The sequence below is a fragment of the Diabrotica virgifera genome, chromosome 1, assembly GCF_917563875.1.
Source record: "Diabrotica virgifera virgifera chromosome 1, PGI_DIABVI_V3a".
NCBI lineage: Eukaryota > Metazoa > Arthropoda > Insecta > Coleoptera > Chrysomelidae > Diabrotica > Diabrotica virgifera.
Genome location: NC_065443.1, coordinates 81,277,651 through 81,300,466, shown reverse-complemented (window position 1 = coordinate 81,300,466; position 22,816 = coordinate 81,277,651). Strand labels below are relative to the sequence as shown.

Here is a 22,816-nt window from a genome sequence, read left to right as displayed (position 1 = left end):
GGCTTCCGATAATGGAACCAATTTCATAGCAGCTAGTTCGGAATTGAGACCTTTGAAAGAGTTTTTAGAGCAGCACACTCCAGCGATAAGAGAATCCTTGCTAAAGGATGATATTTCGTGGTCTTTCATACCTCCGTATTCTCCTCATTTTGGCGGCTTGTGGGAAAGCGAGGTAAGAACAGTTAAGCATCATTTACATAGAGTCTTAGGAAATGCCCACCTAACGTTCGAGGAATTTTATTCGTTGCTTGTGCAAATTGAGGCCATAATATATTCCCGACCTATTCATCCTTTATCCTGTGATCCTAATGATCTTTCCTCCTTGACTCCTGCACATTTTCTCATCGGAAGACCACTTACTACCAATCCAGATCCAGATCTTCGTCATATTCCAGTTAATCGTCTCTCGAAGTTTCAACATATCCAGCAGCTTTCCCAGCACATATGGGAACGCTGGAACAAGGAATACATCTCCGAACTACAGAAGCGTACCAAGTGGACTACTACTCATGGTGAAGTGACGGAAAACGCGTTAGTGCTTATTAAGGAGGACAATTTGCCTCCATTAAGGTGGAAATTAGGTCGCGTGATTGAACTGATTCGCGGCAGCGATGGTGTAGCAAGAGTCTTCAAGATAAAGACAGACAATGGTATTATTACTCGTTCCTTCGCCAAAGTGTGTCCGTTGCCTATTTCGGACTAAGTTAGTTAAGACATTTGAACAATTCTTTAGCGGTATTTGTTGGCAGTGTTTGCCAAGGCGGGGGCCATGTTTATGCCCTCTTATTCTTTATTTTTGCCTTTTTTATGACGTGGCAACGTGGTAGTTTTATACCAATATATTCACATATCATCATACGAAAAGAGTGAATCGCCTACAGGCAGTCGGCAAAGCACATTCGCACAAGAAAAGGTTCGTAAGGGCATACGCGTCAAAACACCACGGCTTGGGCGAAACAATCCCATCTTATCGTGCAAATCTATTCAGAGTGTCGTGTTTTATCAAAACTTTGGACAGTTCAAGTATAACGGACTTATCTTCTATTTTTTACTGTTTAATATTAATGCCTTAAAGATAATAAAGTCAATATCTTTTCACACGTTTTAATCACTTAACCAGCATCTTATCGAAGTTATTTGTCGCGTTAACTCAGTCAAATTCATACGGTTTCGATCCGTTTACAATGATCATCAGTGAGGTTGCTGGCTAACTCGTTTGGATGAGATTCTAGTCTCTTGGAATATTTTTTGTAATATTCTGGTATTACTGTTTTTATGGATCACAATTGAGGTCTTGCTCCATCATACAGTTTGGTACATACCAAGGGGCATTTAGCCCCTAATTTTTCGTGAGTAGCTTCATTTTGACGAGACGCCCAACTTTGTTCCTTACAAAAATTTCCGTATGTGGTATATAACAAAAATAGCAGGAATAGTCCAGTCGGGTTAGATGAATAACAGGCCTAACCTTGCATGCCGAGCTGCCCCAAATTTTATTTTTCTAATCTTTAGGGAGGGTCAATAGTAGTGTAAATTTAAAATCTCGACTAACTCCACCGTTGCGTTAGCCGTCATTTTGATTTTAAACGGGAACCATTTTTGCTCAATATCTCCGCCATTTTCAACTTCTCGACAAAAAGTCTGAGAACCAAAATTGTTGAAAATGTGAAAATAACTGTCATTATTTCCCCCCATAACTCTGAAAATATCGACCGCACGAAAAAAATTGGAATGAAAGAAATTATAGAAAATCGTATTTTAAACGGGAACCATTTTTGCTCAATATCTCCGCCATTTTCAACTTCTCGACAAAAAGTGTGAGAACCAAAATTGTTGAAAATGTGAAAATAACTGTCATTATTTCCCCCCCCCCCCCCATAACTCTGAAAATATGGACCGCACGAAAAAAATTGGAATGAAAGAAATTATAGAAAATCATATTTTCAACAATTTTAGTTCTCATACTTTTTGTCGAGAAGTTGAAAATGGCGGAGATATTGAGCAAAAACGGTTCCCGTTTAAAATCAAAATGACGGCGGAACTCAGTTGAGATTTTAAATTTACACTACTATTGACCCTCCGTAAAAATTAGGAAAATAAAATTTGGGATAGCTTGGCATGCAAGGTTAGGCCTGTTATTCGTCTAACCCGACTGGACTATCCCTGCTATTTATCTGTGTTATCTACCACATACGGAAATTGTTGTAAGGAAAAAAGTTGGGCGTCTCGTCAAAATGAATCTACTCACAAAAAATTAGCTTGTTAGTAATAAATGGTAAAAATAGGCCTGGGATCCCTGACTATATGGGTAGAATGCTCCATTTAAAAGAAAACTTTCTTATATAAGTTTTTGTTTCTAAGGTCATCTGTTGCCACAAAAAATAAAAATAAATTTATTTTGGTTAAACTTACACTTGACAACCCGGCAGTTTCATTTATTTTGACACAGAGAACGTACATTTATAAACAGTCATAAATACCTGTGTTCCGTGGGTGGTGTTGACGGAAACAATTAACTTAAATTAAAATAAGTGTAAAACAACGAACAGTAATATATTTATTTATTTTTGGTTAAAAAAGGCGTGCTTAAATCTCGTAAGAGGGTTTGTTGTTGTTTGGGCCCAGCGAGGGTTGTATGACCGACCGATGCCTGCTGGGGTTGTGTATCGACTGAGACCACAACACTATTATGTCATCATTTATGCGGTTCTACCATGTGGCCAGAAAAGGCGATAAATTACCAAATCTGGCGTTTTAAAAGCTGAGAAACTTCCTGTAGTTTTAAGAAGCGTCTTCGAATGCATTTAAAAAGTGATTTATTGACATAAGGTCTGATAAGGTAACTATTTAATGGGGAATTTGTTTCCCAGAAAAAAACATTATTTTATACAATCTAGTTTTGTATTTAGGAGCGAAACACATGTGAATTTTAAATGACCCATATTATTTTCGTTTAGAAAATAAAGTTAATATTTAAAATTAACAATTAAAAAAATAAATGAAGCGTGTCGCTATACCTGTAACCCGAGAATACATCGTGTTGTCATGTTTTCGATTCGCGAGTATCACGATATGTTAATTACGTACAGTGAAGCTCACTGTGACAGTATTAGTAGGGCTGTTAGACTTTATGTTAAACGCTGTCCCGAACGACGACATCCTAGTACCCGAAGTTTTGTGAATGTGTCCCAAATAGGCCTGGATCCCGCGTACCAAAAAAAGTTGATTAATAGCAGACTGAAAATTTGTTAATAGCTTAACGGTGTCTAGTCGGACAAACTTTGATGTACGGGAACACTGGAACAGGGGAAGTTTTAATTGTAGAACGTGATTTTAATTGTGGAACGTGTCATGCTGACAAGTTTATGATTGTGAATTGTGACAGGTTAAAAATTTAGAACGTTAGACTACGAAAACGTCCCATGTATTTTGTCGGACAGAACTTCCAACTGATTTGTTACGGCGGCCAGTTTTAACATTTACTGTAATAATAAATTTTCAAAGTAGAATAGTATACAAACCTTAGTTATCAGATATTTAATAAAAACTAATGCTTTTTCTCTATCACTGTTATCAGTATCAATACACAATAGGGCTTTTCATCGATTGTCATTTGTTTCGAGCTTCTGTCATGTGTCACATAATATTAATATATCTACGTCATACGTCTTTGGTTTGTATCATGGCATATACCAATAACGTATGACGTAGATATATTAATATTATGTGACACATGACAGAAGCTCGAAACAAATGACTGTGAATGAAAAGCCCTATTATGCCTAACGATCGCTGATTCTATTCAAAATAGTTGAGGCACAGTAATTTTAACTCGGTGTATAATAAGGAGCGCAACGTTGCCGGCTGTATTTGCTTTTCTGTGGACAATAATCAAATCGGTTAAAATTAATAAACAATTTTTTTGAAAACGGTTGACTGTACAAAAAAATATGAGACTTTTGTTTTAAATGGTGCACTCAGTCCATACCTTTAAGGAACGCACTATTTTCAGGGACACCCTGTATAACATAGTGTGACGCCTCACAACCCGGCCTAATTCTTGTCGATATTTCTCCGCGTTACGAGTAAAGGCCAGATCTTCCACGGCGATTCAAGGCGACCGCTGCCAGAGTATTTAAGAACAGGAATCCGATCACAGGCCAGTCAGTCAATGAACGAGCCGCGACGCGTGATATAATTGTATTCGATCGGATTTAGTGAAATGTATTTATTAGTTATCGTAGTTATTATGTTTAGTTAATTAAATCATAAATTTGAGTTGTAAATAAATTAGATGTGTTAGTTGATGTTATTTGTAATTATTAAAATAAATAAGTGATGTAAATAAAATAATATAAGTAAGTCTCCCTTTATTTAAATTAAACTTAGTGCCTAAAGATATAAATAAATAAAATAGTAGAGTCAATCGCGTAACAATAGTATAACTTATAGGTAAAATTAAAATCTTATAAAATCCGTCGTAAGTAAATCGGGAAAAGGAAAAATTTAAAGAGTGATGCTATAACATAATAAATCATTCCATAATGGTTAAAAAATAAAACTATTGATTTTACAGAAAAGGTGTTAAAGGGGAAGGAGCCAGATTAAGTGAGGAATTGTCTACGGGGAGTGGTTGGATCGAGATGGTGGGTCGAATCAGTCAGGTTTCTGTGGCAGCTAATGATCAAGTATTTGCGGTAGGTGCTGATGATCGTCTTGTATATCATAGAACTGGTGTCTGTCCTGAAGATTTAACAGGAAAAAGATGGCATGCATTACGCGCTCCTCTTCAAGTCAGCAGAGCCAGTAGTAATGCAAGTCTAAATAAAGATAAATTCCGTAGGAGCTATACTGCTTTAGTAAGTTTCATTAATGTATTTAGTAGTTCGTTATTATTTATTAGTATTTTATTATCTTAATAGATATTTTATATGGGATTAAGTCACAATTGATTGTAATGCAATTTACCTTTTTACATACATGTACACACATCAAAATAATCTAGGGGACATAAACAAAATGCGAGATTACAGAAGGGTTGCAAATAATTAATATCAAATATTAAAAAAAAGTTATAAACGAGTGTCCCGAATGTAAAATATACATTTTTTCTTAGAATTGTCACAATAGCTCTTAAGAAAATTAAAAGAGAGTATTGCCCGATTTCACCAACGATACCTAAACAGTTGACTTATTAAGTAATTCTTATCGATAGGAACTTCCTAAGTCAGTACTTAAGAACAATAGCGTTTTACTTTTACAACTAAAAGAACTGCTTATCTAGGAAATTCTTTCCTAGGTATTAATTCGGGTACTTTTGAACTATTTTTGATAAATAAAAAGAAGAATAAGATGACATTACAACTAAAAGAACTGCTTATCTAGGAAATTTTTTCCTAGGTATTAATTCGGGTACTTTTGAACTATTTTTGATAAATAAAAAGAAGAATAAGATGACATTACCTTACTTTTTCGATTATTTGTCATTATTGTTTGTTTGCCAATTTGGTTTTATTCAGTTTTGTACTGTTTGTTCTTTTGAGAAAAATAGTTAGTTGAATTGTCATTAATGAAATAATTTTAATAGTTATTTATGACATAAGTGTTAAAAGTACACGTTTAAGGCACGCATGTGAAAGTTTGCAGAATGAGCTATAGCGAGTTCTGCAATTCACATGAGTGCCTTAAAAATGTACTTTTTAACACGCATATCATACAATATTTTTTCTACAAACGTAATTACAGGACAATATCTACAAAAACTTTTACTTGAACTTGACTTACATTCCATTTTTATATTTATATACGGTCAATACGAACTGTAGTGCCTTAAATAATTTTTAAAGCACTAGTGCCTTAAAGTAGCATTTTTAACGCTCGTATGGAGTGCTAAAAATTGAATTTTTAACACGGTTGTAGAAAAAATAAATAGTATGTTGAAAATTGCTTTTTATTATTAATTTTTAATGACACACTTTTAGTGATATCATGAATAGGTTTTTGAAATACAACACTAGTTTGTTAGGTAGTAGGTAAACTACATAATTTTGTCAATAGACCTGTAAAAAATACAAATTATTTTCTATATTTTCCAACACATATTATATTATTAATATAAAAGAAAATACAAAATTATAACTAATATACCTAATATTACAGAATAACAGAAAAATTAAGGTAAGAAGCAAATTATTGACAAACGTCACAAGTACATTAATTAAAATTATAAAAATATAACCTGACTCAACGATAAGTAGTAATACCTAAAGTTTAGGGAGATCAAAAACCGTATCCTACCGTAAGGTAATGCTTAAGCGGTTTAGGCAATTCTTATCGTATGGTGAAATCCATTTTAGAGTTAGGAAGTACCTAAATCCACTTAGGTAATTCTTATATATTTAGGTATCGTTGGTGAAATCGGGCATTAGAGTCAAAAATGGTAACAAAAAAATAAAGAAACTAATTTCTTGCCCCTCAACTCCCAACAAAGTAGTCTTTAGGTTAAGTTAGTGTGGTGTATGACCTCCACGGTTGTTGATTACTGTCCTATATCTGTTAGGCAAACTCGTGATCAAATGGTGAATGTCTTGCTGCGGTATTCTGTTCCACTCCGTTGAAACATTGTTCTCAAACAGTTGCTGTCTGGTATTGAACGCAATATTTTGTTGTTAAATGCGTCTGCCCAATATGTCCGACACATGCTCAATTGAGCTTAAATCTGCCGATTGTGCAGGCTATGGTAAAACCTCAATTTCATTATCTTCGAGGAATATTCGCAAGACCCTGGCAGTATGGGGACGCGCATTGTCATACATTAATTGAAATTGGGAACCAGCTTGTTGTGCAACGGGTACAACAATAGGTTCGAGAATAATATCATGGTAGCCTGTTGCATTTAGAAAACGTTCTGGACAAACGAGATTGGTTCTTTCACTAAGAGTGATGCCACCCCACACCATTATACTGCTGCCTTGCTGTCTATGAACTTCCTGCACGGTGGCCAATCGTTCAGCATTGCCAGATCGTCTCCAAATTCTTCTCCGTCTTATATCTGGTGCAAATCCAAATCGCAACTCATCTGTGAACAAAGTAGATTCAAATTTTCGTCTAACCCAATTTGAGTGTTTTTGTGCCTACTGAAGTCGATGTGCGCGATTTCCTCTGAATAACACAGGCGCTTTCACAGGTCTTCGAGCATTTAACTCTACTTCATGCAGTGTATTTCTAATGGTTTGGCCACTTACAAACACCTGATGGTTCTCTTGCAGCCTTATTTTAATTGGGATGAAGTTACAGTGCGATCTCGCAAAGCCTGCAACCTAATAAAACGGTCTTCAACGTGGTTGGTTATCCTTGTACGGCCTGTATGACGTTCAACAACATTACCGGTTTCTTGAAACCTTAACCACTAACGATTAATGACACTTCTATTCACGTGGAGGACCTCAGCAACTTCTCTTTCACTTCTGCCAGCTTGAAGCATCCCTACAACATGCCACTGCGTTTCGCGATTTAAATGATGTCTCTCCATTAGTAGCAATTGCAAAACTAAATAAAAATTCACATAGACAAAAAATGCATATTTAAGTTTTGTTAACTATTTTATAGCCATTCTTATCAGCATTATAGACCTGAATCCCGCGGACCAAAAAAAGTTGATTAATAGCAAGCTGAAAATTTGTTAATAGCTTAACGGTGTCTAGTCGAACAAACTTTGATGTACGGGAACACTGGAACAGGGAAAGTTTTTATTGTGGAACAGTTTAAAAATTTGGAACGTCAGATTACGAAAACGTTCCATGTATTTTGTCGGACAGAACTTACAATTATTTTGTTACCATTTCATTAAACTCTCATGCAAAAATTAGACTGGTGTTTATCACCAATTGGGAATTTTAATGAGTGGAACACGTAGAACATTTCAAATGACAGTAATATCAGTCTGATTTTTGCATGAGAGTTTAATAAAAGGGTAACAAATCAATTGGATGTTCTGTCCGACAAAATACATGGAACATTTTCGTAATCTGACGTGCCAAATTTTTAACTTTCCACAATCAAAACTTTCCCTGTTCCAGTGTTCCCGTACATCAAAGTTTGTTCGACTAGACACCGTTAAGCTATTAACAAATTTTCAGCTTGCTATTAATCAACTTTTTTTGGTACGCGGAATCCAGGCCTATTACTGTCCAAGTTGGTACAATAATCGACAAAATAACAAAAAAGATTAAAAACATAAATTTATTTTTGTATTTGCCGCTAACATTGATTTAAAGCTATTAATATAGGTGTCCCTAGATTATTTTGATGTGTGTATATTTGCGTTGCCGTTTCGATTTCCAGTCTGAAAACTGTTTTCAAAAAATTCTGAAATAAACTTATGAATCATTTTATCCTGTAAATGTTTATAATAGGGCTTTTCATTCACAGTCATTTGTTTCGAGTTTCTGTCATATGTGGTATAATCCGTGTATATTAGTATTATACACAGATTAAACAACATATGACAGAAGCTGGAAAAAAATGACAATAGATGAAAAGCCCTATTGGCGGTTGGAGGTAATACCAATTTGACAGTTGACTTATTTGGCCTCGTTGTTAGAGGCATCAGCTACATTTTGAGGTGAAAATTCTGAGAGATGTTGCTGTACCCTCGAATTGATATCAAATTCTTATCTTTCTGTGCTTATAATAGTTAAGTATAGATGATGGGTCTCTGACCTGCTATTGACCTGTTTGTGATGGTATATCTTATTAATTACTTCTTGTTTCAATATTGGTATCCAGATCTTGCTGCATTGTATTGATGTGTTTGCTACATATTTTTCTTTATTTAGTGAGATGAGAGGTGTTTTTTTTTATATATTCCTCTATTTGTGGTCTTTTTGTCTGTGTTTATTATCCTAAGCATGTTTGCACCTCTGCTGTGTACTGTGTCCTCTACACAAAAAGTGAGACATAGTGGTGTGTGATAATTATAGAGGCATCACTCTACTCAACATGGCATATAAAGTGTTGTCCAACGTGTTGTACAAAATACTCCTCCCTTACGCCGAACATGTAGTGAGAGGATATCAGTGCGGTTTCCGTCTTGATAAATTAACAACGGACCAGATACGTACAGTGAGGCAGATCCTTGAGTTCGGCGTCGACACCCACCACATATTCGTTGACTTCAAAGCCGCATACGACTCAGCTAATAGAGGTAAACTTCTACTTGCTATGGTAGAATTTCAAATACCGCTTCATCTTGTCCAGTTAACTGAACTTACACTCACAGGAGCAGAGAGCATGGTAAAAATCCAAAACGATTTCTTAATGCCCTTCCATTGCAAAAATGGACTAAGACAGGGTGATGGACTATCGTGTCTCTTATTTAACCTGGTATTAGAAAGAATAATTCGAGAGTCCCAGATTAATACGAATAGTACTATCTTTAACAAAACAGTACAAATTGTCGGATACGTAGATGACATAGACATCATAGGTAGGTCCACAGAATCTCTGACTGAAGCATTTCGGTCGTTAAGAGCATCTGCACAGAGAATGCTAATAAATATAAATATTCAAAAGACCAAATATATGTATTGTACTAGGTTAGGTCAAGCAACCCGACACCTACAAGAATAATAATTGACGACGTAGAACTGGAAGGTGTCGACACCTTTATATACTTAGGATCGCTGCTAACTAAAGATAGAAATGTCGGTGAAGAAATTAAAAAAAGAATAGTGCTCGCCAATAAGTGTTACTATGGCTTAAGAAGACAGATGGCCTCAAAAATACCTATAAAAATTAAATTGACTGTCTACAAAACACTAATAAGACCAGTACTAACATATGGTTCAATAACTTAGTCACACAGAATGGCCAAGAACTGCTCAAACGTTTTGAGCGAAAAATATTAAGAAGAATATATGGAGGGGTAAAAGAACAAGGTTTGTGGTGCAGGCGTTACGACTTTGAGTTTTATATAAGTTTTGGAGAACCTGACGTTGTAAAATTGATTAAGGTATACTCCAGGGAAATAAGGCAAAAGTATACCATGTTCGGGACACTTGAGCAGCCAGGTTGCAAATGGGTTTTTTGGGTACTATATACCTAATACATTTTACATACAAAAATGCCCGTCACAGTTCGGACGAGAAATTTAGTTATTAACGAATAAGTTTCAAAAATGGCAGTTTTTTCGTTTAAATCGCTACGGGTAAAAATAGGGTAATTAAATATCTTATTTATACTGTTGTTCTCGTAGCAGATGAGCCAAGGTTTAAAATGGCAGTTTTTGAATTTCGGTTCTATCATTTGTTGCTTCAGAAATTGCAAAATAAGACTAAAATTTCGGAAATAAAAAAATTGCTATAACTTTTGTGAAAATGACCTTGAGACTTTCGTATTGCACCAAAAGTTGAGACAAACAGTCCATATAATGTACAAAAAAATTTTAAGACGATTCGTCAATTAGTTTAAATTTTATTCAATTTGATTATCCCAATAAGCTTTTTTTTTCGCAATATTATTGTTCAGAAAATAGTAATGTAATAGCAATTGTGTGAAAACCACATGAAAGAAGAAAAGTCATTATTTCAAAGTATTTAAAAAAATCATTAAAAAGTCATTTTTATCATTCCGAAAACATTTTACTAAAGTAGGGTCATTTTTAGTTCATAAACAATTTGAATAACTTTGTTAATATTGACTGTAGATTAAAACTACTTTGGGATTTGAAAAGCTGGTATTTTTATACGAATTTTCAAAAAAACACTTTTTGCCTAGGTTAATTAGTCAAAGTTAGCCACTTTTTTTTTAATTTACAGCTACCTTGTTTATAACAATTAAGCAACCCAACTAGCGCCATTTCGAAGTTGAAGGTATATAGTTTATACGTAAAAGTTTTAGTAAACTTTAAACTTCAACAGAGTTGTTAATAAAGCTTTAAAAATAACGTTCTAACGAAATCGATTTGTGGTCGGTGGAAATGAATTATTAAAATCCGTGCACTCAAAAAATGAAACTAATTCTTCAAACATATGCTGCGATTAATATCTCTAGAGCTTGTTGATGGATTTTGATCATATTTTTTTTAAATTGTATGTACTCGTATTCTTGTAGAGTACGTTATGTACGTAAATCCCCACCTAACATTTCAAAATGTTAGGGGGAGTTCCCCTTATCACTCAGGGATATGAAAAATAGATTGCAACCGATTCTAAGACCTACTGAATATACATATATAATTTCATAAAAATCGGTCAAGCGGTCTCGGAGGAGTATGACAACTAACACTGTGACAGGATAATTTTATAGATGTAAATATATAGATAGGTATTAACAAATAGGGGTTAGTGATGGAAAAGTGTAAATTAAGGGTTGTATATATTTTTAATCCTACATCATATAAAATTAAGATAGACAATTTTGTCCAAAAAATAAAATAAAATATCAGGGGTTCAACCCCCCTTATAACTTATGGGTATAAAAATAGATTAAAACCTATTCTCAGTCCCATAGGATACACTTGTAAAATTTCATAAAAATCGGCCAAGCCGTTTCGGAGTAGTATGGTAACTAACACTGTTACAGGAGAATTTTATATATATTGAAGTAACTGTGAATTAAATAATAAAAGTGGCTAACTTTGACCGTAATTAACATAGGCAAAAAGTTTTTTTTTTGAAAATTTGTATAAAAATACCAGCTTTTGAAATTCCAAGGTAAATTTACTCTACAGTCAATATTAACAAAGCTATTCAAATTGTTTTCAAGCCAAAAATGACTCTACTTTGGTAAAATGTTTTCGTAGTGACAAAAATTACTTTTTAATGATTTTCTTCAATAATTTGAAAACAAGACTATTGTTCTTTCATGTGGTTTTCACAGAATTTCTATATAATTATTATTTTCTGAACAATAACATTACAAAAAAAAAGTTCTTTAAGATAAACACATTGAATAAAATTTAAACTAATTGACGAATCGTCTTATAATTTTTTGTGCAGTATATGGACTCTTTGATTCAACTTTTTGTGAAATATAAAAGTCGTAAGGTCACTTTCACGAAAGTTATAGCAAATTTTTTATTTTCGAAATTTTAGTTTTATTTGGCAATTTTTGAAGCGACAAATGATCGGACCAAAATTAAAAAACTGTCGTTTTAAACATTGGCTCATCTACTAAAAGAAGAATACTATAAATAAGATATTTAATTATCCTATTTTTACCTGTAGCGATTTAAACGATAAAACTGCCATTTTTTAAACTTATTTGTTAATAACTAAAATTCTCGTCCTAACTGTGACGGGCATTTTTGTATGTATAATGTATTGGGTATATAGTACCCAAAAAACCCATTTGCAACCTGGTTGCTCAAGTGTCCCGACAAAAACCTTATTTCCCTGGAGTAGTAGCACGCCTTAGATGGATAGGGCATGTAATCAGGCGAGAGGAAGATGCCATAGTTAGAAAAGTTTTTGACCGTAGAGGATCGATAGGACAACGAGCAAAAGGGAGGCTTAAGTACCAAGACAACTTAGAGAACGATTTAAAATCTATTGGAATTAGAGCATAGAGAAGAGTTGCCAGATACAGGGGCGAATGGAGGATTGTTCTGAAGAAGGCTTTGCCTCATAAAGAACTGTAACGCCACTGATGATGATGAAGATGTTTGCATCTCAGAGATATAGACGTATTTTAAACTGAAATTGTGGTTAATTCCTTACTTACTTTTACTTAAGCCGTCCTCTTGTATCTTACGGTGTCGAGGTAAGTGGAGAAATCAGACGTCTCCATGCCCTTCGGTCAGTAGCTAGTCTTTCTGCTTCTCTCCACCCAATATTTCTTTTTTCACAAGCCTTCCCAATATTTGCGTTCCACGTTCTTGCTGGCCTGCCTGTTCGTCGTTTGTTGTCGGATGCCGCTTTCCATACCCTCTTTACTGTTCTACCTTCACTCATTCTCGCCATATGTCCGAACCACGATAACTGTTTCGTTTCAAGTCTGTCTAAGGCCCTTCCAATACCGCACCTTTCACGTATGTCTTAATTTCTTATACGATCACGTCTGGTCATCCCGGGTACCACACGTAAATATTTCATTTCGCATGCTTGAATTTTACTACGGATGTTGTCGTTCACTATCCACAGTGTCCACGTTTCACTACCGTAGAGTAGCACCGGCTCGTATACAGTTTGAAATACTTTCATTTTTGTTTTCAGGCTTACTTCTTTCTTCCTAATAAAACTTTTACTTAGTGCATAGTAAAATTTTGTTGCACTCATTACCCTGATGTTTATTTCTGGTTTTATATTTCCTTGTCCATTCATTGTTGATCCTAGATACTTAAAGTCCTCTACTTGTGTAATGGTCTCATTATTCAGCTTTACATTTATACTTTCTTGAGTTTTCGATATTACTAAAGCTTCTGTTTTTTCAATATTTATTTTCATCCCAAATTTCTTAAAAGCTTCATTCCAAACATCCACATTCACTTGCAAGTCTTTTTCTGATTTTGCCACAATTACCAGGTCATCGGCATATATCAACTCTGACACCTAAACTTGTTGAAGTTTATACACCCCAACCCTAGTTCTTTTTACCTTACCCCTGCATTCTTTTGCGATTTCGTCCATTAGAGTGATGAATAACAAAGGACTCAGAACACCACCTTGTCTTACACCTGTCCTTGTGTAGAATTCTATAGATGAGCGATTGTTCGTTCTTACATTATTACTTGTACATTTATATATACTCTTTATTGCTTATATTAACTTTGGTTTCACATTTCTACGGTTTAATATTTCCCAGATCTTGTTACGTGGCGCCCGATCAAATGCTTTTTCCAAGTCCACAAAACAGAGAAACAACTTACTGTTATGCTCTAGGGCTTTTTCTGATAACTGTCTCACCGTGAATATGAGATCGGTTGTACCTCGCCCTGGCCTAAAGCCGCATTGGCTGCCATCCAGTATGGCCTCGATATTTTCTCGCAGCTTCTCCTATAATATTATTTCATAGATTTTACTGGCAACTACCAACAATGATATTCTCCTGTAGTTAAAACACTTATGTTTATCACCTTTTTTGTGTAATGATAGAATAGTTGCAAGAGTCCAATCTCTAGGTATGCATCCGGTATGCCAACAGCTCCTTACGATCTTCCATAGTAATTGTAATCCTTCTCCTTCCATATATTTTATTAGCTCAGCCTTAATATTATCGTGTCCTTTATTAAAGATAATAAATAATACTAATATGCCAAAAGAAAATATGTAGATTCAGAATTCAGATGCCATTAGCCTGTTTTAAAACATTTTTTTCTATTTTTGTAATAGTAGTTTATTCTTATGTTTATAGCAATCTAGACCTAGCAGCATGATAGAACAGTCGGCCATAACAGAGTGGGACAACCATCCACATTCGGCACCATCGGCACCAGCTTCTCTACCTGTAGGAGATTTAAGTACCAAGTATGAAATTCAACCGAAAAACCCTAAGGCTTGGAGTCCCGTTCATTCGGTAGGATCAATAGTAGGAATGGAAGTACATCCAGAAACTGACGAGAGCGTGTGGAGCGAATCAAGTCGTGACTCCTGTATTTTTGCAGACGATGAAGAACTTGGATGGGCTGAGTACGAAGCTCCTTGGTCTTGTGTAAGTACTTACTTTTTTATTTTATGTTCTGTCGTTTTATCTTTTATAGTAGAGGTTTTTAGCATTTAGATATTCTTATGTATTCTTTCAGTACCATATTCTCATTGTAGTGATGTTAATTATAGTTACTTTCGAGTATTCGTTACAAATCGTTACTTTTGTATAAAGTAATCATTTACAGTATTCGTTACGTTGATTAATATGATTACTTTTGTTACTTTTGTATTTGAGTACCGGTAATCATATCGAGAATCGTATTTCTCAGTAGGTGGGTATTTTGTATAAAGTAATCATTTACAGTATTCGTTACTTTGATTACCTACTATTATTACTTTTGTTACTTTTGTATTTGAGTACCGGTAATCATATCGAGAATCCTATTTCTCAGTAGGTAGGTATTATGAATAAAGTAATCATTTACAGTATTCGTTACTTTGATTACTTTTGTATTTGAGTACCGGTGATCATATCGAGAATCGTATTTCTCAGTAGGTAGGTATTTTGTATAGGTATTCCGATATAATAATGACCTTGACGAAGTACGAAGTAATCAGAGTAATTAAAGTAGATACAATAGTCGTTACTCGCTCTGTTACTATTGGTACGAAGTTATCAGAGTAATCAACTAATAAATTATAATAATAAATAAGGTAAGAAGTAATAAACCTTTGGGATTGAGGGACTAACATGCAAATTAAGGCCTGGCATAGAAAAGGTTAAAATCAGCGTTTTCGTACATCTGTTGTGTAAAGCACGGCTGGTCAATTTTCTGCAGATCGTCTGCGATTGCTGACACTTCCAGATAAGCAACGCGCTTGCTCAAAGTCTTGTAGCGGCAGTAAGGCCCAGATAGTTGGTCTCACCATTCCTTGCAGGGTTGGCTGTTTTCTCTACAAAAAGTACGGCTCAAGAAACTAGGTTGGATGTAGTTTCCTCTTTGGGGTTTTGTTCATCCTATACAGAAGCTGTTCGCCTGGAAGTGTCAGCATTCGCAGGCGGTTCGCAGAAAATTGACCTGCCGTGCTTTACACAGCAGGTGTACGATAACGCTGATTTTAACGTACATACAATTGATGAATACCACACTTTTCACGTCATATGTGGCATTTATTGTATTGCACCAAAACATGCAGTAGCTCCTAAGCAATCCATTCCTCGGATAAAAAAGAAACCCGCGCCTGAGGTTTATGGAAGTCAGGGAGCTGTTCAACTAATTCATTTTAAAAGGACAAAACCTCAAGGTTTATCAGAAATCAAGATAACAGATCCGAAGGAAATGTTCACACCAACTGAAACTGTGACTCCATCTGTGCCTGATCTTCTGTGGCTCTAAGGGAAAAGCAGAGACATTCCCGACCTCTTAGGGCGGAATGGACTCATGGAAGCTGTCACAAGAGACACACCATACCTATGAACTAACATTTATTATTTGTACAGAAAACTAGGAGAAATTGATCAAATGACAGCATTCTAATAAAAAATAAAGTTTTGGAATGTAAAAAGTGGGTTTTGCCGAGACCGTTAAAAATTGGCAATTTTCAACTTGTACTTTAGACCGAACGGTTCGTCTAAAAAAAAGTAAATAGTGATATTTGTAGATAATTTTAAGTACTTTAATTTTTGTTAACATAATATTTACTAAAAGTTAATAGTTTTCGAGATTTGAGCAAAAAAGCGAAAAAAAGCTGAAATTTTTCGCTTTTTTCGCGATTTTTTCAATGTTCCGGCAAGAAATTTTGTCCGCAAACCTCATATTCGGATTCAGCAGCCCAAAATCCATATATAATGAAAGAAATCAGAACTACCCCAAAACTTTCCTAGTCAAAACACAATTTTATTGAATCATTATTGAATATCAATTTAATTCATAGAATTCCCTTTTATTTGAATCAAGTTTCAGAATTCTGAGTGAAACTTAACTGGCCGCAAGCCCAGACTGGCCGCAAGCCCGGACTTACCGCCAGTCCGCCGTCCCGCGGGCTAGTGCGCCTTTGTTAGTATCTATCCATAAAGAAATTTTTTGAATTTCACCCAATGATGATGCAACTACTATTCCCTTAAAAAAAAATTGTAACTTGTTTCCGATTTGTTTGATTCATTGTATTGATTCATTCAATTTGTATCAGGTAATCACAGATCAGCATACATGGTTCGAAAATGGCACCATGGTTTTTTGCTAATAGCTTAGAAGCGACGTGCTGCGTCCTCGAAGGCCATTTTACGATTCGCGCTCCGTTATTGTCAACCGCCACTGATTCTGTTATAATATAAGAGTGTTTTATCCCATAATTAAGAATCCTACATAACGAAGCGAATGGGTACAATAAACGGTCCCCCAAACTGTAGGTTTTGGGGTAAAATAGTAAACGTCAACTACTACATAACAAAAACTGTGGACCCAACAAATGGCACTCAAATCCTAACAATGTTTTTCTCCTATGCTACTTGTTGCGATTACAATGTATATACATTGTAAATCATGATTTGGGAGTGCTCCTCGTAACATTTAACTTATCTTGGTTTGTTTATTTCTAGTGCATCTTTATTGTGATTGTAGTATAGGTCATAGGTGATTACTTTTAAGATTAATTTTTAATCTAATTTCAAAGTCTATTTTATCATGTACTATTGCGCATCGGTTAATATACTCAATTTTTTAGCATTATTTGACAAACCGGTATGTTTTCATAATTTCAGTGTTACAGATGGGTACCAATAATTAACATTTTCCTGTCACATAATGATTTCATGTTACATAATGATAGGGACATTCGTAGAAAAAAACATAAATACTTTCTTATGTTAAAGGTAGAGTCTGGTGCGTGCACTGTTGATTTACCTCAACTACCAAACTGGTTCGGAGACTCAGATGCATGCAATCCAAATGCCGACTATGACCAACCTTGGAGAATCAAAATACTGGACGATTTGAAAGAACGACTTCCAAACAGGGACAGTTTCACAGAATATGAACTAGCCGTAAATACCACCTCCTGGATGCATGCAGGAGAAGCCAGAGTTAGTATTAATGCTTCAAGCTTTTCTGACTGCCTTTTGCAACTGGAATGGATTGAGAATAATGGAATTTTAACTATTTTGAATCCGGACGGAGCTACTGCTATGGTAAGTAGTAAGTTTAATTTGTATAGACGTATGGTATACAGGGTGTTTGGTAAAGAATAGGCCATAGCTTAACCTTAGATTGCTAAGCTTAAAATGGGTTGATTTAAGCTAACTTACCTTAGTACGAAAGTTGATAATAACCGAAATACAGGGTGTCAAAGTTAAACTTTCATTTTATTTATTCTTGAATATTTTCTGACAGGCATGGGATAACACCACGAAATTTGGTAGTCGGGGGTCTTTTGGGATGAGAAATCTTAATTCGCCACCAAAAATGATGTATTGCCCAGAGGGCGCCACATACATAGATGCTAAAAAGACGCGAGCCTAGATGCTGGAATTGCGGCGACGTAGGCCACATTCGTCGTAATTGTAATAAGATCGTCCAGCAGTCGGAAAGCTAGAGCAGGTCGACACCAAGGGGCAACTGCCGACCTCGCGAACTAGAGCCCCCATAGTAACTGTCAACCTTACGTCCTCCGGTGGAATTCACAACTTATACATCGAAGGTCGTATCAATAATAGATGTAGATCGTTTTTGGTGGATACAGGTGCAACAAGAACTATCGCACGTCCAGAAGTAGTACGAGGCCATCATAAAATTATAACTTGCAACAGTAAGGCTTAGAACAGCGACTGGTGAGCTGATTAATACATATGGCGAAGCTAATATGTCAGTACCCATTGACCAGATCACAGTTAAACACGAAGTATTAATTGCCGAGATCTCCGACGAGTTCATATTGGGGATGGACGTACTAAGAAAAGTTGGGGCAATATTGGACGTTCAAAATGGAGTTCTCAGCAGGATCAATGGTGAAGAGTTGTCCTTTCACGACGACAAAGAAGATGTCATCCGCTTACTAACTACATGCAACGTAACCATACCCGGTAATAGTGAGAAAATTCTGATGACCAGACTTGATGAACACTGCCGAGAGGGAAGTTTAAGGATGGTCGAAGATGTGGACAATGTTGAGTTCCTAATTGTAAAAACATTGGTGAGAGTTCGAGATGTCGTCCCTGTAAGAGTTATGAATTTAAAGGAAACTGCTATCAAGTTGAGTAGAGGATCTTTGATCGGACAGTGTGTTCCCGTGGCTTCAATTTGCTCTATGAATACCAATGAGAAATCATCGATGTCGAAGTATCCAAAGGACCTTGTTGAGATGATCATTGAAAGATGCCAAGATCTTGATCGTGAACGAACGGAAAAAGTGAGGTCTATGCTGATAGAGTATCAAGATGTTTTTGCTATTGATAAGAAGGAAAAGGCCAAAACAAGCATAGTAACGCATAAAATAAATACCGGAGACGCTCAGCCAATCAGACAACGGCCTAGACGACTTCCATTTGCGAAAAGAGATAAAGCCGAAGAGATTATCAAGGATATGGACAAACAAGGGGTAATTGAACCATCGAACAGTCCATGGACATCACCAGTAGTTCTGGTAAAGAAGAAAGATGGTTCAACGCGTTTTTGTATCGACTACCGCCAGCTCAATGCGTTAACAAAAAAAGATAGTTATCCTTTGCCCAGAATAGACGATACATTGGATACTCTCTCCGGTTCTCGTTGGTTCTCCACACTCGATTTAAAAAGTGGATATTGGCAAGTAGACATGGAGCCAGCCGATCGTGAGAAAACCTCATTTTCGATAGGATCGGGGCTTTGGCAGTTTACGGCTATGCCGTTTGGTTTATGTAATGCCCCTGCCACATTTGAAAGATTAATGGAGGCAGTTTTAAGAGGTCTAACATGGAGAACATGCCTGGTTTACTTGGATGATCTAATTGTGGTTGGAAGGTCCTTTGATGAACATGCCAAGAATCTAGTAGAAGTCTTTCAACGATTGAGGGCAGCGAACTTGAAGTTAAGTCCGAAGAAATTTCACATGTTTCGACGAGAAGTTAAGTACTTGGGACATATTGTATCGAGTAATGGTGTAACAGCTGATCCTGAAAAGATTGAAGCAATTAAAGATTGGCCAGTACCAAAAGATAAACATGAAATTAGAAATGAAGTAAAAGACAGACGTACTCTCAATCATTTAATTGTGTACTTCCGACGACCGGTTTCGCTCTCTATAGGTTGCAGAGCATCATCAGGTCAACGGTTACAAGTCACTAAATGCTACAAATAAAAACCAGAGTTAGAACAATGTCTGGTTATAAAAGATGCTAAAGATCCATAAGATCAAGCCAGTGTTGACCAACATACATAAAATAGTAAAAACAGCAGACAAATACATATGCATGTAAAAAGGGGGCGGTAACAAACGTCCCCAAGCTTACAAACACATGCAGATGTATACTGTCAACAATCATGCAATTATAACGTGTCGTACTTACATTCGGATACAAGGAGCTATAACCTCATTATTCCTTAACATGATGTTTCTGCTAAGTTATGCCAACGGGATATGGTGGAATAGACGGAGAATGTTACAAAGGTAAACAAGTTTATGCTATTTGGGATTTCTTGAGGGTGAAGAGATAGTTGTTGAGAGACAACCAACAAATCTGTGTCTATTCTAGTGTTTGTGAAGTAAAATAGTGAATGTCATATATACAATTTTTTAAAATGTTTACTGTTTACAAAAAGTTTTGGAGGTTTTATTGGTTTTAAAGATTTATATTTTTACTTATTAAAGAATTTGTTTTTATTATTTTATTTATATTTATTAACAGAATTCTATTTATTAATGTGTGTGTTAGTGCAAGATTGACAACGTTTGGATACAGACGGGTAGAATGTGTATTATGTATGTTAGATGTGGATGTGCAGCTGTAACCTAAACTGTTAAGGCCAGTACTACTTGATGTTCTAATGAAAGGAGTAGTGGTCGTGTAAGGGAAGACCAATCAGAAAGCTTAAAAACTTAAAAAGTTGTAGCTAAAATATAAATTAGCAGTCATATATTAAAACAGTAATAAATGTTAATTAATAGAAAACAATGTAGGTACCTCGAACTGAGATATAAGTTGGTCTTCCCTTACACGACCACTACTCCTTTCATTAGAACATCAAGTAGTACTGGCCTTAACAGTTTAGGTTACAGCTGCACATCCACATCTAACATACATAATACACATTCTACCCGTCTGTATAAGCCCCTAACAAAGTTGACGGAGAGGGCAAAGAATATACATGGAGTGAAGAGGAATATTCATTGGAAGTGTGTGAAATCCACAATATCTTTAGGATCCAGCGATAACACCCCAATTTGAATGCTGCTAATTTGTTTAGTATTGTGGTCTTTAACGTCCATGTCTCACAACGATACAATAGGATAGACCAGACATTTCAGGATCTTCTTGCGGATATGCACGGACAGGTTTCTGTTACATAAAACGGGTTTCCAGGTCATAAAAGCCTTACATGCTATTTAGTTCCCAGTTATTATCTCTTCATCAGAGTCACAATTTACATTTAACCAGCTGCCAAGGTATTTCAAATAAATATGTTGAATATGTTGCCTATGTGAGTTCATTTCAATTTAGGTAGAGAGAAGTAAATAAAGACTTATTCACAATCAATTTATTCTACCACGGACGACCGGGTGCGCATACTACAGGGTGTCCCCGAAAATAGTGCGTTCCTTAAAGGTATAGGTAGAAGGCACAATGTAGAGCAAAAAAGTCTTATAACATTTTTTTCTAAATTGATCCGTTTGACCAAAAAACGAAAATACATTTTGATATGCAAATTGAAGTCTGGCAACAACGCGCAACTCAAAAATCTAAAGATTAAAAAGTAGGTTTGTAGGTCAGTTGCATCTGGTAGGTAAAATAATGTAAATATCAACCAAACCCATATCCATTATTTTGCAGGTAGGTACCTACGATGTCAACAACCCCAAAAATCACACCTCAAAGTAAATAAAAAAGGGGTTATTAGGCTAAATTTACACAGTCACAGCAAGTTCTTCTAGGCTACGTTGCCATGTCATTCAAATTTATGAAAATAAAAATTCACTTATATGGAGAACAATGTAATTTTTTTCTTGGAAACGGTTAACTTTAGAAAAAAGTGTTATAGGACTTTTTGTTCTAAATTGTGTATTATAATCCATACCTTAAAGGAACGCACTATTTTCGGGGACACCCTGTATAATTTACTATACATTTAGTATGCGAAACCGGTCTTCCGTGGTATAATAAATTGATATTAAGTCTTTTTATTTATTTCTCTTTGAAATGTTCATTTTGTCTTTGAAATGTCGATTTTAAGGTCTCTCCGGTAACTTGCTTCACTGACTAGATTTACTAATGTCTGGAGATCTTATAAATGATCAGCGTATCAATCTGATATTATCATCTGTTATCATCTTTATAAAGGGTGATTCATTAAGAATGCCCAATCACTCAGTTGTAGATTCATCATCATTCTCTTTGCCTTATCCCTATGCGGGGTCGGCTTCCCTAATTGCATTTCTCCATACAATTCTATCTTGGGTCATATCAATATTAATCCCCTTTACCAACATGTCCTGCCTAATCGTCTCCCCCGACGTCTTCTTTGGTCTTCCTCTCCTACTCCTTCCAGGAATCTGCACTTCAGCAATTCTTCGTATTGGATGATTAGCGTCTCGACGTTGAACATGACCAAACCATCTCAACCTATGCTGTCTCATTTTGGCATCAATTGGTGCCACACCTAGACTTCCCCTAATATAGTCATTTCTAATTTTATCCTTCTTTGTCACTCCACTCATCCATCTAAGCATTCTCATTTCCGCCACATGCATTTGTTGTTCCTCTTTCTTTTTCGCTGCCCAACATTCAGTTCCGTACATCATAGCCGGTCTTATGGCTGTTTTTATAGAATTTTCCCTTCAACAAAGATACCATTTAATTTGTAGTAACTCCATCTTTAAATGAACATTGCAAATACTCTGTCTTTGTCCTACTAAGTTTTAAACCTTTTTCCTCCAGAGCTTGTCTCTGGAGGGGACAAAAACTGTTCCAGTTTTTGTTCTAAGTCTCTTTCACTATTTCCTACTAACACGACATCATCAGCATACATTAAGCACCATGGAAT

The 22,816-nt window shown here is 35.7% G+C and overlaps 1 protein-coding gene across 2 annotated transcripts in view; it reads left to right on the top strand.

The window, feature by feature from the left end:
- Positions 1–22,816, top strand: part of LOC114332675 (tectonin beta-propeller repeat-containing protein) — a 137,116-nt gene that overhangs the window by 63,239 nt on the left and 51,061 nt on the right. For both annotated transcript variants that reach the window (XM_028282504.2, XM_028282503.2), the window contains exons 5-7: positions 4,577–4,859; positions 14,353–14,649; positions 17,458–17,772. In XM_028282504.2, the coding sequence (XP_028138305.1) occupies positions 4,577–4,859; positions 14,353–14,649; positions 17,458–17,772 (895 nt within the window). The remainder of the gene's footprint in view (positions 1–4,576; positions 4,860–14,352; positions 14,650–17,457; positions 17,773–22,816) is intronic.